This window comes from Lynx canadensis, chromosome C2, assembly GCF_007474595.2.
Source record: "Lynx canadensis isolate LIC74 chromosome C2, mLynCan4.pri.v2, whole genome shotgun sequence".
NCBI classification, from domain to species: Eukaryota; Metazoa; Chordata; class Mammalia; order Carnivora; family Felidae; genus Lynx; species Lynx canadensis.
The window spans coordinates 68,345,730-68,361,902 of NC_044311.2; the positions used below are offsets into that span (position 1 = coordinate 68,345,730).

At 35.1% G+C, this 16,173-nt stretch overlaps 1 protein-coding gene across 1 annotated transcript in view; it reads left to right on the plus strand.

Annotated features, from left to right (window-relative positions):
* The window catches only part of NAALADL2 (N-acetylated alpha-linked acidic dipeptidase like 2), a 923,861-nt gene that overhangs the window by 862,521 nt on the left and 45,167 nt on the right, over positions 1–16,173 (plus strand). The window contains 2 exon segments of the mRNA XM_030330052.1: positions 37–130; positions 12,602–12,800. Coding sequence (XP_030185912.1) covers positions 37–130; positions 12,602–12,800 — 293 coding nt within the window.

Genomic DNA, 16,173 nt, shown 5'->3' on the forward strand with positions numbered 1-16,173 from the left:
TCAAACTGAATGCTACCATCTGTTTTTTTCTTTCAGCTCTCGGGAGAAGTGATTTTGCAAATTGCCAATGAACCAGTTCTGCCCTTTAATGCTCTTGATATAGCTATAGAAGTTCAAAACAGTCTTAAAGGTAATTTTTCTTTGAATTACAGTAATTTTAGCAAGTGAAAGATGGTTCAACTAATTTTTAACAAGCAATGGATAAAAATATATGCTATATTATTAGCTATGGCAATGCAGTGACTCCCTTCTTAGAGAGGATTATCATGAGAAGGGCTTAGAGGAAATATGAGATTTGTAATTTCAAACTTCTGTTATCATTTTCCGCATGGCAAAAATATAGTTTAGGTATTTTCCCAAATAAATAAATAAGTAGGTAAGTAAGTTTGTATCTAAAATTCAATCAATTCAAATAAAATTCAAATCAAAATCAATCCAAATCAAGCCAACCCAAATCAATCTTTGGGATTAATTTCTGAAGTATGGGCCCCATTTCATTTCACTAAAGTGTTGGCTCATCCTAGATTAAGGGTGACAAGAAGAGAATTATCTCCATAGTTTCTATTTCAATCCCTTCATGTTTGAATAGATCTCTTTCTGCAGAATTCTAATAATTACCTTCATTTCCCCTTTATCTACATACAAATCTTTCAACAAGGCTTATAATTTTTCTTTATTAACCAAATACAAAGGGCAGTATTGTAATTAAAGAATGCATCCTCCTCCTTTTTGAGTCACACATCTTATTGACAGATATTTATGTGTGATTTTTAGACATAAACTTCTCAATACAAAATTCACTATTTTATCTAAGGACCTAAGCAGTAATCCTTACAAAATGGATTATTCTTTTTCTTTCTTAGAAAATGATTTATTCTTAATAGCCAAATATTTCAAGTTTCTGAAAATTTAATTCCTTTTTTTTTTTTTTTTAATTTTGACTACTGGGATTGCTTCTTAACCTGAAGAATACTATGACACAATTTTTCCTCCCTCAGTGATTCTTATGACTTTTATTATATTGGCTGTAAAACCCTAAAAGCACTTGAGCTGTTTAGGGTTATTTGTTCCCATATGAAGTAGCCTCGGATTGCTCTGTTTTTGGTATATTTAGGCTGGTCTCTATATAGTTTCCATCTTTTCCACTTTTGTCAAGTTTCTATCTTAGATTTGCTTGATGCAGAGTTGCCACAAACCTTCAATTTTAAGAAATGTAGTATCTGTGAAAATCAGTAAAACAAAGTACAATAAAATGAGGTATGCCTATATTTTGGGCAGCATTGGAGCTCAGAAGAAATATATATACATATATATATATATATATATATATATATATATATATATTCGTCTATTTTTGAGAGAGAGCGCATGCATGCACACGCATAAGAAAAGCAAGGGCAGAGAGAGAGGGAGAGAGAGAGTGAGAGGTTTCTCAATGCCAGCACAAAGCCCGAGACAGGGCTCGATCTCACGAACCATGAGATCATGACCTGAGGCAAAATCAAGAATCAGATGCTTAACTAACTGAGCCATCCAGGTGTCCCAAGAAATAATATATTTTTAATGAGATAAGTCAGTACAATTATTCAGCCTTCAGTTGGTGATTCAGATCTAGAACTGACATAGTTGGATTTAATCAGGCTAGAGCTCTAATGAGAGAGGGACAATGACCTAGATAAGTTAAAACTGAGAGTATGTGCACAGGAGCACTCTTGAGGGTGGATCAAAGTATCTAAACTGGGTATGGAATAAAAATGAGGAAATGAAAGAAAGGAGGGGGAACAAAATGGAAGGAGGATCAATAAATACTACTTCATGGTGAGATCAAAGAATTGAGTGAGCTAAAAAGACTCATTTGCTGCTGGCCAGCAAATGGGATTATTAAAAATGTGATCATACAAAGAGTTCAGATATTGGTAAGGACAGCGTTCAGGAGAGGACATGACCATGGAAGTGGGATAAGCAATCACCAGAAGAAAAGAGGCTAAGGAAAGGAGAGTCTAGAGTATGTGGGTATTGAAATTGCCAAGAATTCAGATCGAAGTATTCTTGTAAGAGGAAGTGACTAAACCAGGAGCCAAAATCTTCAAAGAATGAGCAGTGATACCTCCTAGGGTTTTTCTAGGGCTAGTGGTACAAAGCGTAAGAGAGAAGGAACCACACCTAGGAGGGCTGGGGCCGAAGCAGTATCATTATGGAAGAGCCAGGTTTTAGGTTAAAGGAAGAGGGTACAGAAAATATTCTGAAAATAGGCCAGGTTAATAATCCTTTCTTTAATAGTTATATCTGAAGCATGTCAGTACAACGGGGTTGGGGGGAAGCTACAGTCGTTCCACAAAGATTTCCACTGCAGCCTGATGCTACCAAGTCTAGATGAACAGCTCCCAAAATCAAGTTGCTCAGTCAGATGAGCCAGGAGTATTTTGGCTTCTTGCTGGTATATTGGTCTGCTTCTGCTATAGGTAAAGAACTTTTTCTTTGGTTATTGGTTTTTTTTGAGTTTTGTTTCTTTTGATGTGAAACTCCTTGGGTTTCCTTGCTACTTTCACATAGAAAAATGTGGGCCAGACTTAAGATATACCCATAGTAAAAACACAAAACAAAACAAAACAAAATGTGTCAAGAACATAGATATATAGGAATAAAATTCTTTTGTTATGACCTGAGTATAAATATTTGATCAAAGTGATGCAATTTGTCACCTTTAAGCTATACATTTTTATCTTTTAGTCATCATGATTCAAAATTATTTGTTCTGTATTAAAGTAAAAGATCATTCGAATATTTGCTAAATTGTGGGCAATTTGATGTAACTGTTCTATTTTAACTACTTTAGTTATAACCTTATTTGTAAAATAGAGTAATGTGCTACACGTTAATCTAATTTTACTGCTTAGTAAAACTTTAATTGTTTATATATATTTTTATTTTGTTATGACAACTAGCAGTGATTAGTCTTAAGTTCTCAATCACAGTTATTACAAAAAAGTGACCTTCAAGGCTAAACTATAAAATTTTGTTTCTCCCTACTGCAAAAAGTTTACGTATGAAGGTCTCTGAAACCCAATTGCATTTTCAACGGTGTAATTTTACCCCTTGACAACCAGCCATCTTGTTTATTTATTACTCTAGTTTACAGTAGCAGCAGACCATTCTCTACTGTTCTCACAACCACCAGAAAGAAGGATAATTTACCAGTGAATAATTTGTTTGAGTTGATTTATTGGATGGTCTTGAAAGCTCATTTTGACTGAGTGACCTTGGCTCTTAATATTTGGTCAATGCCAAACACATAATAGTTAGAGAATGAATATTTATATGTGGTTACATAGAGATGTAGTGTAAATAGTGACTGATAAGATTACTGATATGCTTCAGCTGTACTTGTGGTAAATAAAAGTATGTCCAAAAAAATTGCACACATAAGACACTGGTACTAGTTTGCAGGGGGCAAAGGCAGGTGTCAAGAATAAATGAGTACAACCATACCCTTGAACCTAGAAGCAGACTAAGGAGTATGCACTTAATAACCTTACTAAATTTACTCTTTCTCTCTCTCTCTACTTTTTAATGTTTTAAACACCACCTCAAAATAACAATGACTATGTAATTCTGATGATTTCTGTTAATATCTGCTATTTTTCTTTGTTGGAATTCTGGATGTTAATTATTTACCATTATCGCAAAAACTACAAATGGCAAAACAAAGTAAAAGTCATTTCCATTTGATCTGGCTATGTACACATTTATTTAGTGAAAGCCAGACTCAGCAGGAAACAATTTCGATCTGTGTGGCTTGTTGCCACTTCCTGATTGTCTCACTAAAGGTAAAATGGTTGTTGGCAGAATTTCCTCCTGTTCCTTGAGAAACTGACAATGGTAACTTAGCTGACTTTTTAATTTTTTTATTAGCTCTGATAATTCATTAGCACCAATCACTTCATTGTGGAAGGAGGGATAGTATTTCAAGGTGATGATGTGACCGAGGCAAGCACAGGCTGTTCTGCTAGATCTGTAGTTTCATATATTCAGTTGTCATTTTGGTTCTTTTCTACAGTCACAAGTAATTGAGATCCATCTGATGTTGTTTCTTCTTTCTGAGTAATTTATGATGAATGTCCCAAAAGGAAAAAAAAATAAGTATACGCTTTATAAATTGCATGGGTCACCTGTGTGGCCCAGTTGGTTAAGCGTCCGACTCTTGATTTCAGCTCAGGTCATGATCTCATGGTTTGTGGGTTCAAGCCCTGTGTCAGGCTCTGTGCTGACAGTGGAGAGCCTGCTTGGGCTTCTCTCATACTTTCTCTTGGCCCCTCCCCTGCTCATACTCACTTTCTCTCTCAAAATAAATAAATAAAACTTAAAGAAATAAATAACTTGTGTGATATTTGGCCTCAGCCTATCAGTCTCCAATTTTGGTTTTTGTTAGCATCAATTCCAGCTTTTGTCCGGCCTATAGATAGTAAAGTGTGGGCATACTAGCAACCTGGCCCTGTGCCCTCCTGAAAAAATTCCAAATCCATCCATCTAAAATCCAAACAATTCCAAGAAAAGATTTAGTTCCCATGGAAATTCTGAATCATGTTAGATATCTAGTGGTTTGACCCAAACTTGCATTTCTGGAACTAACTGTTTTGTGTGACAAGGACTTAAACTCAAAAGCATTCTCTCAGAAATAGCTTACCTTGTTTGCTCAAACTGAGAGAAATTCAGTAAGGGATTGGCCATCCATTGGGTACAATTTCCTAAAACTATGTTTAATATCAATCCCCAGTGTATTTTTGTATGGACTCTGACTATGTAACTATATTAAATATTGTATTTCATTTATTGACATTCCAAATCTTGTTCAAACCAGGAGTTCTTAATAGCGGAGTCTGCAACAAAATCTGGTTGTCTCTGTATTATCAGTGTTTGTCTCCTTAAACCAGCTTCCCTTTGTCATCATGTCCTTCATTACCCTGAATACTTCATTCAAATTTGGTTTAAAGTTTTCTTTTTAGTACCTACATTAAACATTTTTTATTATGTTTATTTATTTTTGTGAGAGAGACAGAGTGCAAATGGGGGAGGAGCAGACAGAGAGGGAGACACAGAATCCAAAGCAGGGTCCAGGCTCTGAGCTGTCAGCACAGAGCCTGATGAGGGGCTTAAGCCCACAAACCGTGAGATCATGACCTGAGCCGAAGTCAGACACTAAACCGACTGAGCCACCCAGGCTCCCCAATACCTGTTTTATATGTGTAATTACATTGATTGAAATATGGTAATGACTTCCTATCATCTTCCTACTTTCCCATCCTAGTAATAGCTGAATGTATTGTGAATTTTTTTTCCTTAAGTGTAATTTTAGGACAAAACCCTGTGCCCATGACAGGATAGTACTACAATCCATTTTTCTATGAGTGTTGCCTCTCTGGCAACAATTTTAAAGTAGTTTTTTTAAAGATTTTTTTAAAAGTATTTACTTATTTTGAGAGAGAGAGGAAGAGTGTGTATGTATGCAAGTGGGAGATGGGCAGAGAGAGAGGGAAGGAGAGAATCCCAAGTAGGCTCTGCACTGTAAGTGCAGACAGAACCTGATGCAGGGCTCAAACTCACAAACTGTGAGATCATGACCTGAGCCAAAATAAACAGTTGAGTGCTCAGCTGACTGAGCCACCCAGGTGCTCCTAAAGACACTTTTAATGTTGGCTTATAATAGAACATAAAGTACCCTTCCCCTCATACTGATCAATTTCATTAAAGTTTTTTTTTTCATTTTCTCAGTTTAGCCAAAACATAATTAAACACACATGTGTTATTAAATGTACAACTCCAACTTTCTGCCTCAGGAGGAGACTGATAAAAAATAAACCACACATGAATTTAATTCCTTCTAGGAAGCCTTTGTTCACTCTTCCAAAGCAACCAATAACCAGATCATGTAGTTGCAAACACAACACAGTGGCAGCATCTATGGCCATGAAAGTAGCTCCCGGTTCAATCTTGGCACCAGGCCGACATATGCTGTTGGGACAACTCATTCCACGCAATATGTTCAAAGTCTTGATAGATTTGCATCTGTTTTTGGCTATCTGGATCACTGGGTAATATTTAGAATATAAGAAAATCTTCAGAATGTGTTGCCAGTGTTTTCAAAGTGGTCAATCTGATTCTTATAAGCATGCCACTTCGGCACTTTTGCAAAAAAAAAAGGATTTCTATTGTATTTAGTTTAGACATAACTAGCCACTGCCTCCTGGCATATTGCATTTTTAAATAATATCCATTTATCAGTGCATTGTAAAATCAGTGTTAGACTATTTATCAACAGTGCACTAGCTCCTACACTTCATTCTCTGTTTGTTTTTTTGTTTTGTTTTGTTTTTGTTTTTGTTTAACTTCTTTAAATAACCAGCTGAGATGATTCACTGTGATTCATACTAAAGAAACCAGCATGAAGAATAGAAAATGTAGGATAATAAAGGACTGTTGTTTCCTCTGGCTGAAATCGTATTGGTAATTTCTTTTGTTCTCTTTAGTGATGCCACAAGATATTTTTAAGATGACATTAAGTAACATACATTTTTCCCCCAAAATAATCTTCTTCTTTTAGCCACTGTGTTATGTGGAACATAAATCACACTTTTCCTTGTCACTATAAATCAGTGAAGTCTAAGCCATGATTGTGCAATTATTAGCACCTTTAAAACTGTCATAAGCTCATCCATAGAAGAATAGGTTCTGTGAAATACATAGTAAAAAGCTATGTTTGTTTGATATAAAAATGTAGTTTTAGAGTATGACCAGTACATTTCACTCTTAATTTAAGATGAAACTGTGTGAGTCTTTAAAAATAGAGTCACAAAATACAACCAAAAGATAGAAAAATGGAAATAAAAATTTAAAACTTTTTTGGAGTATAAAACTCTGAATAGAGGCCACAATAGTAAGTAGTAAAATCATTCTTTAAAATAAGACAGCTATATATTTGTGCAGGAGGTTGTAGAACAGACTTAACACATCTGAGTTTATGCCAAGATGAAACTCATCAAGATATGAAGTGGGAGAAGAAGTAGTTAGTGCATTTTCCAGGTTCTGGCAGGATAGAACATACAGATTCAGTGGGGCAATCCAGAAGTCTAAGAGACCTTATGGAAAAGACGTGTATGAAGTGCCTGTAAGCTTCTGATCTGTTAGAAGGTGTTTTAGCATCCTGTACCAACGGTCCTCAGGAGGAACAAGATTTCTGAGGACACCGTGGCACTTTAGAGGTCACGCCACAAAGCCCCAGGTAATGTGCTAAGTGTCTTATGTCCATTGTGACATTTAACCTTACTCTAGCCACATGAGCTGAACTGGATATTGTTAGGAGCAATTTAGAGATTAAGAAACTGTGTGGAGGGCAAGGGGTGGAGGGGTTGTGTCTTACTTAGGTGTGTACCTTGAAGTGGTTGGTTTAGGGCTTGAATATGGCTCTGTCAGATTCCAAAGCCCCTGCCCTTTTCACTATACCACACTGCTTCCCAGATGGCTTGAAGGGGAGAATGCTGCAATGTGATGATTGGCTAAAAGGCAGGAGTAGGAATATGTTTCCTTCAGTGTGTTCTAGAGCCTGTCCTGAACTGGCCTCCGTAGATCTCAATAATGTCTCAGTATCCACTGACTTGTACTTCCTCCTTCCTTCCCTCTCTCCCTCCCACCTTCTTCTCTCCTCTCCAATTAATATCACTACTGCTTATAATATCCAGCTCTGTTCTTTGTATAGCAAGATGGAAAAATGAAAGGGTTGAAGTTAGAGATAGATTCATCTTTCAGAAGGCTGAGGACTGGGGGAATAGGAAGGGATTAATTAGTAGCAATTAATATTTTTGTTTACGGATGGAACACCCTCAACAGCTTTAATATAGGGAGAGTCCCAGAACTTCTAAGAGTTCCATTTTAGATGACCTTGATTACTGGGCAATTTCTGTCTCTCAAGTTTCACTTCTATCCTGGATTTACTTAGAATATTTTTGTATACAATAAGCTCTTCAGTTATCCTCATGAGGATTTATTTTATTTGATCCTTATTTATTCTTCATTTGTGGATTATTTCTAACTAGATTAGGAATCTATTAAGGTTAGTGATTTAACCTTATGTCTTTCCCTTTCTCCCAGTACTTATAGGACAGAACACAAAATAGGACTCAGTAAGTTATTTACTGAAAATACATTTGTATTTTACTTTGAGACAGAGGAAAAATGCATTGTTTCTGTTTGAAATTTAGAAGTACATTTCAATTGTTTCTTGAATAATATCAAGATAATTTCACTAAGCAGTCTCCATTATTTTGTATTATATTAAGGTTGATTTTCAATATTCATCACAAATTGATATGTTCTACTATGCTATAAAAAACTTAATGGTTGGCTTTTCAACAGAAGCAAATATGTAAAAGGATCATTTTGAAGGTTGGCTGTTTAGTTCCTTTACCCTTTTTTTTAATGTTTTTATGTATTTTTGAGAGAGAGAGAGAGAGAGCAGGAGCAGGAGTGGGGGAGAGACAGAGAGTGGGTAACAGAAGACCAAAGTGGGCTCTGTGCTGACAGCAAGGAGCCCGACGCAGGGCTCCAACTCACAAACAGTGAGATCATGACCTGAGTCAAAGTCTGATGCTTAACGGACTGAGCCACCCAGGCGCCTGGATTCCTTTATCCTTTACATTATCTCTTTCCTTGTTATTCAGAAGTTTGAGATCCAGCCCATGGAAAGAAAAAAAATGGCTCCAGATTAATAGGCACCACAAAATAACATTGCAAATCTTTATAGATGTGTATGCAAGGAGGAGTGTTATACAGTGTGGAGAAAATTTGAGAAAGTGAAAAGTAGCATCTCTGAGAATAAAATCATTAGTTATGGTATTTTGGGGCATGTCTTTAAAAAATGCATTGGTAGTAATTTATACTTAAGATTGTGTACTCTGATAATAGTAACTTCCATTTATATAGTTATTTATATGCTTGGAGAGTGAAATGACCATTTCTGCATTTTCCCCCAAGGAAGCTAAAAGACAGTAATATTAAGTAATCTATTCAAACTTACATTGATAGTAATTAAGTAGATGAGGCTCTTACCTGGTTTTTGATACCAAGACCTTGGTCTTGAGACTCCATGCGCATAAAGCTTCAAGATAATTGTATTAACTTTCTCTAAGAGAAATCCCTAACTCCCAGTTCATTTTCTTTGGTCACATGGACTTACTACTTATTAAACCTGAACTGTGAAGAGCTTCAATTAGTCCTCTCTTCTCTGACATTCACTGTGCCTTAAATGAAGTTTTATACATATATTCTTAGTTTTTATGGGTAATTGGCAGGCAATATTTTAATTCAGTTTAGTTTAATTTAACTTATCATTACCCTAAAGTAGCTTCTTTTCTTTTCCTTTGCAACTCTTATTGATGTTTAGCAACATTAGTTGATGCTCATTGTATGCAAAACATTTCCCTAAGTGACTTTTTAGGCGTTATTCAGGAAATATCTCTAAACATTATCTTATAATTCAAAATTCTCTCAACAAAATTTTTAATAAATGACTACCATATCTCAGGTATTGTGCTAGCATCTGGAGATTCAAAGAGATAAAACATCGTGCGGGGTTCTTTTCAGTCAAAGAAAGGAGAGAGACAAGGCAGATAAGGATAAAAATATTACAGATATTATGATGCTGTGATCAGTAGATAATTCATGCTATGCCAGACATAGTTTTTGTCTGAGTAAATGGTAGTGAACAAAACTATTAGACAATAATCTCTTCCTTCACAGAGCTGACATTCTAACAGGAATATGTGGGGTCACAGCTGACTTCGATTTGGTGTTACTACTTTCTTATTTAAATAGACAAGTTCTAATTGGCATTAAAATGGCTATTAGGAATCAGTTATGTATACAAATGATTGAGTGAACATTGAAAATAAAGCTTCTTTTCAATTTGTAACCTTATACCCTTGAAGTGATGTATAGGGTGTGGTGTATATGGCAGGTTTCCACTATCAGGGTTCTTTCTGGAACAAGAAAGTTCTTAAAGCTGTCAGTTCTCTACATCCTCACCACTAAGAAAGATAAATTCATTTAAAGCTAAATAAGGTAGAATGGTACAATTTGTCTCCCTTGATTCAGTAGTAATGTCTTCAATTCTGTAGTGTATGTTAGATCAGAACAGATTTTTCTTTCTTAAATGGAAGACTCTCAAGGATGTTGAACTTGTTTTTTCTGTTGTTCAGTCTTTCAATTCCAATGTAATCTAAATGTGCTTTTTTCATCTTACTTTTTTTCCCTGTACAAAGATATTTCCTGTAAGTTCACCATACATTAACTTCAGTAAACCATCATATTTTAGGATAAATAGTATCTTTATAAAATGGCATTATTTTTATAATTGTGATTTAGGGTGCTAAATGTCCTCACTGAGCAAAACTTTCTCCTCTCACAACCTCAAGTTTTCTTGTGATATCAAATAAGATAATTAATGAGTATATAATGTACTTTGAAAACATCCAAATGCCAAAACCTGTGAACTCCTACAAATGAGTTTATTCATGTTCTTAATTTCAGTGAACAGAAAGTTTATAAATGTGGCTATACTTTATAGCTCTCATGAAAACAACTTATCTCTACAGAATTTTCTTTTGTTACTGGATTTTTTTCCAAAAGTACGTTATTTAATCTCCTTTATTTAGTAAATAATTGCTGAGTGTAAGAACCATGCTCTCCTCTAAAGAAATTAGCATATGAAATAGTCCCCATCAAATGAAGGTGAAAGACAACAAAGATCACTGTATTGGGTTGGTAATTCTATGACAGACATTTTTTATATATCAAGCTATAATTCTAACCTAGTTTTTCTTTTCTTACCACATCACCTCTCTACAGTACTTCTTAAACTTTAAAGTGTGTGTAATAATCTGGGTAGCATGGAGATTCCTGGCTCTACTCCTAGAGAGATTTAGCAGGTGTAGGAATCTTCATTTTCATGAAGACCAGGTGTTTGGGGAGCTGGTAACACTTGAACTTCACTTGGAAAGAGTCCCTTTGTGATCTTTCCCTTTTGCCTGAAATTTTCCCAAGTGAAAGTCCCATATGGCCTCTTCATCTCTCCATCTGCTTATCTCAATGCCATGCTCTCAGGACAGCCAGTTTCAATTTATCAGGTCCATGTTCATTTCATCACCTTGACATGACATAATTCCCTGTATTGAGTTTCTGACCTTGCTGGAGTCTCCTGAGTACTAACACCACCACTAACTGTTGCCTCACCCAGAGACTGACTCAAATGGCGGGGAGTATCAGGAAGAAGATGAGAATAAAATGCACTTCTCATGGTACAATAAAGGAATGCTTTTTAAACAAGATGTTAAGTCACATGAGCTGGGAAATGCTTACCTATAGAAGAATATTTTTTATAACAATTTATAAGTATTAATCATTTAACCTTCATAAAAAAAACCTATGAAGCAGATGTTTATTTTGTTCATTTTATAGATTAGGATGCTGAGGCTCAGTAACTTACCCCAACATCACACAGCTACTAAGTGGTATAGCAGGGATTTGAACTCAGGTAGTCTGGCTCCAGGGTCTGGTGGCCATTATCACTATACAAATTCTGTCTTACTCTTAGTTAAAGGAATGTCCTGTGTTTAGTAACACCATTCATATCAAAATGACTTCCAGTAAATTACACAAATAGAAACAAACTCCAAAAAACAAAAATCATCCCCCAAGCAAAACAAGACAAATACTACATAGGATAGTATTTTCAAATCAAAGATGTATTTCAACTTCAAATTACAGGAAACTTTTAGAAAAGCAAAAAGAGCCCATAGATGCATAACAATATACAGGAACATATCTCTTGTTCTCAGAAGAGATAACTTTTTTTAAAAATCACTTTTCCCCCAGAAATATAGAATACTACATGAAGAGCGTGAATGTTTGAGTCAGAAAGATCAGGCTTCTAATTCTGGCCTGTCATTTACTTGCTTAATGAACTAGGACCATTCGCTTGTCTGAATTAACTCTCAGCTTCCATGAAATAGACATGACAATGCAAACTTTGGTGAATATTAAATGAGATAAATATGTCAAGTGCTCAATATCATGCCTGGAACATAGTAGCTGTCTCTCAATAACCAATACCTATCCACTAGTATTATTAGTAGTAGTAATTATTATTTTTTTAAGTTTATATATTTATTTTGTGAGAGAGGTGGGGAGGGGCAGAGAGAGAGGGAGAAAATCCCAAGCAGGCTGTGTGCTATCAGCACAGAGTCTGATGTGGGCTCTATCCCACAAACCCGTGAGATCATGACTTGAGCTAAAACCAAGAGTTGGATTCTTAACCAACTGAGCCACCTAGGTGTCCCAACAGTAGTAATTATTATTAGTAATAGTAATGGTAGCAATAAATTTAATACTCTTCATAGAATATAATGTTTAGACAGAATATCTTTGGTGCAATTAATACATTATAAAAATTTAACTGATGTTGAATCTTCCTTTTTGACATCATGATTGCGAAGTGCTTATTTTGCTCCTTTGAGGATGTCTCTTCTGAGATGGACTCATTTATTTTCACCAGGTGATCAACCCTACACTCATCAACTGCTAGCCTTGGCGTCACGCCTGCGGGAGAGTGCTGAACTCTTCCAGTCAGATGAGATGCGTCCTGCTAATGATCCCAAGGAGAGAATTCCAATCCGTGTCCGAATGCTGAATGACATACTCCAAGACATGGAGAAAAGCTTCCTGGTAGAGCAAGTGCCACCAGGTTTTTATAGGTAAGATATGTGTTTATCATCTATATGTTTATGCCCCTCAATTAAATTTTTGTTTAACTTTCAGAACATGTACCTTCTGTGAACTGACACTATTTTTTAATGTAGTTATTATATGTAGTTATATGAGTAATTATCATACGTGCAATTTCAGGACCATTCTCCCCCAAATAACGTTTCGACTGTATGAGCATAGAATAAAGGAGATTGGTTCAGCAGTATCACATAGAAAATGACTAAGAATTTTTTTGACATTAAGCTCAGTATGAGTCAGATATGATATGGCTATTATAAAACCAAATGGAATTATAGGTTGTGTTGGGAAAAATAAATGTTTTGAATGAATCAGAAGATAAGCCTATAGTATTCATCCTAGTAAGACCATATCTTGAGTATTGTGTTTAATTTTAGAAGCTACCTGTTAAGAGAAAGATATATAAGTTTAATATTCAGGGAAGAGTGGGATTCAGATGGATCTTGAAACAGCCAGGGGACCAGAGATATTGGTTAGAGGTCACAATAGAATGATTCCTAGAAACATTTTAACAATTTTAGTGAATATTTTAATAAACAAATTTTGATATGGAAGGGTGATTCAATTTTGGCTTTTAGAGGGAAAATGGAGTTTAAAAAATTATAACATGTTTCACATATTATTATTTATTTAAAGTTGAGAGAGAGAGAATGAGCAGGGGAAGGGCAGAAAGAGGGAGAAAGACAGAATCCCAAGCAGGCTCTGCACTATCAGTGCAGAGCCTGACCTGGAACTCAAACCCACAAACTGTGAGATCATGACCTAAGCCAAAATCAAGAAGTCAGATGCTTAACTGAGCCACCCAGGCACCCCTACACACTTAATTAAGTTTTTGACTTTTCTACAAGACATAAAATATAAATACACACACCTTTCTGTGTAATAGATGCATATATGATGTGTGTATGTCTATAACAATTTAATATGTGTGTGTGTGTGTGTGTGTGTGTATTTACGTGAGTATGTGAGAAAAGGCAAGAAACAAAGAAGTGTTGGAGGAATAGTGAGGCAGAAAAAATATTTGGCCCAGAACACTCATTAATAAAAGACTTCAAGGGGCGCCTGGGTGGCGCAGTCGGTTAAGCGTCCGACTTCAGCCAGGTCACGATCTCTCGGTTCGGGAGTTCGAGCCCCGCTTCGGGCTCTGGGCTGATGGCTCGGAGCCTGGAGCCTGTTTCCGATTCTGTGTCTCCCTCTCTCTCTCTGCCCCTCCCCCGTTCATGCTCTGTCTCTCTCTGTCCCAAAAATAAATAAACGTTGAAAAAAAAATTTAAAAAAAAAAATAAAGACTTCAAATTTACACTTTTGCACTATATCAATTTATGTTTGTGTGTGTGTGTTTGTATATGTATATAATTATATACACACACACACATTATACACACACACACAGCACACACACACACACACACACACACACATATATATATATATATAATATACAAATAAATATAAATTAAAAATACCCTGGACTATACATATTCTACATGACCAAAGGACATAACTAAGACTAGAGAACTGAAACATAGGAGTACAAATCTTAATTACATATAAGAAAGAAATTTCTGAAAAGTAGTGTTCTTAAAACACTAAATGTGATGCTTTTATAGGGTAGTGAAATCCCTATCACTGCAGGTATTAAAGCATAGGCTAGGTAACTTTAAGAACCTGAGTATTTCGACTATACAAGATTTAAGGTGCCCTTTACTACCAAAATTCTGTGATCTGACAAACACTTGATCTCTCTGCATCTCAATTTCTACATCTATAAAATGAGATAGTGGAATGAGACCTGTTTAAAATAAGAAACCTTTCCTACTTCTGATATTTGGTGATTTCCCTTCATGATTTTAAACTTAAATTCTCATTTAAAATCCTTATATCATTTCTGCTAACATTATGATTGTGTATTCTAAGACTGTGGACAATGTTAATTTATTACAATGGATATTTGTAAGCACCAGAGACATAGCAGTTGCCTGAAGTTAATAACACTGGCTCTGATGAGGTTACATTCCCGAGGTAGGGATGGGGAAACAGAATGAACAAGGTAACTAAATAAAATATAGCTTATGGTAGATATAATAACTGCTAAAGAAACAATTAAACCACATTATTAAATTCAGCATTATTAAAAAGTCTTAATCAGAATAGGCACATCGTATTTTTAGAATATACAAATTTCCCTCAGTTTAAATTTATGAAAAATTCAGAAATTAATAAAAATCCTACATTAAGAATATAGTTTTATATATTATGATATAGTAGACTCTTTCACTATTTGCCTTTCTTGGCACTTGCACTCAATATAGAAGACCCCTATGGTCTGGGATATCTGTCCAGAGAACTTTGTATTACCCCTTAAATAATAAAAATGATTAAGAAAGTGATTAAGATAGCAATATTATAGCATACCTGTATCCCAGTGTGCAAGCCTCAAAATGTTGATTATGTTAATGTTCTAACTCATGTAAGAAACTTTAGACTTGAAAGCTTGTGGTTCAGTATTTTGGCATTATTTTAAACTATTACTGCAGTTATTAAAGAAATACATGTACGCCATAATTCCCTTTGGCTCCATTGATCCATTAATATGCCAACAGCAAACGGATTACAATAGATAGATGCAAATAGATATCCTCGATTTGAGTTATCTGACTTACCTTTATCCAAAGATGTCATGCATTTTTACTTCATTTCTGAAATATATAACATCATCCTACTTCATGTTTTCTCTTGGTAGAGAATTCATATTTCTAAATATTCTTGAAGGAAAAATTTTAAAATTACAACAAAATTTCTACTCTCAATCCTTGTAAGCTGTTCCTTTATGGGCAAGAAAATGTTCAAAGTAAAAAAATCAGTGTGATAACATCATATGCAGTTTAAGGAAAATGGAAAAAATTGATTAAAATGATAGCCATATGGAGTAAAGATAAAATTGTTAATTACATTGTATAAAAGAACATTTGGTGAGCAGGGTTCATTTTTTCTAATGTTAAATAACCTTTAGAGATATTATTCATGGAAGAATCTCACTCTTAAACCTGATGGTGTTATGACAATTTCATCAAATATATAAGGAGGAAGTCAAAAGCAATTTACTTTTTAAGAAAGTTGTTGACAGAAGTTCATTGTATAAAGCTAAACATTTCATTTGGAATTTGGATCATGTCCCAAAGGATACTGCCTCCACCAAAATATCGCTAAACACTGAAACGTTATTTTTGGAATATGTGAAGCAATTTTCTCCACAGTTTGGTATCATAAGATTCAGAGATTTTGAAATCCTACAATGTTGCATGTAAAACTTGTTGTTTTTCTCATAAACGCTCATTGAAC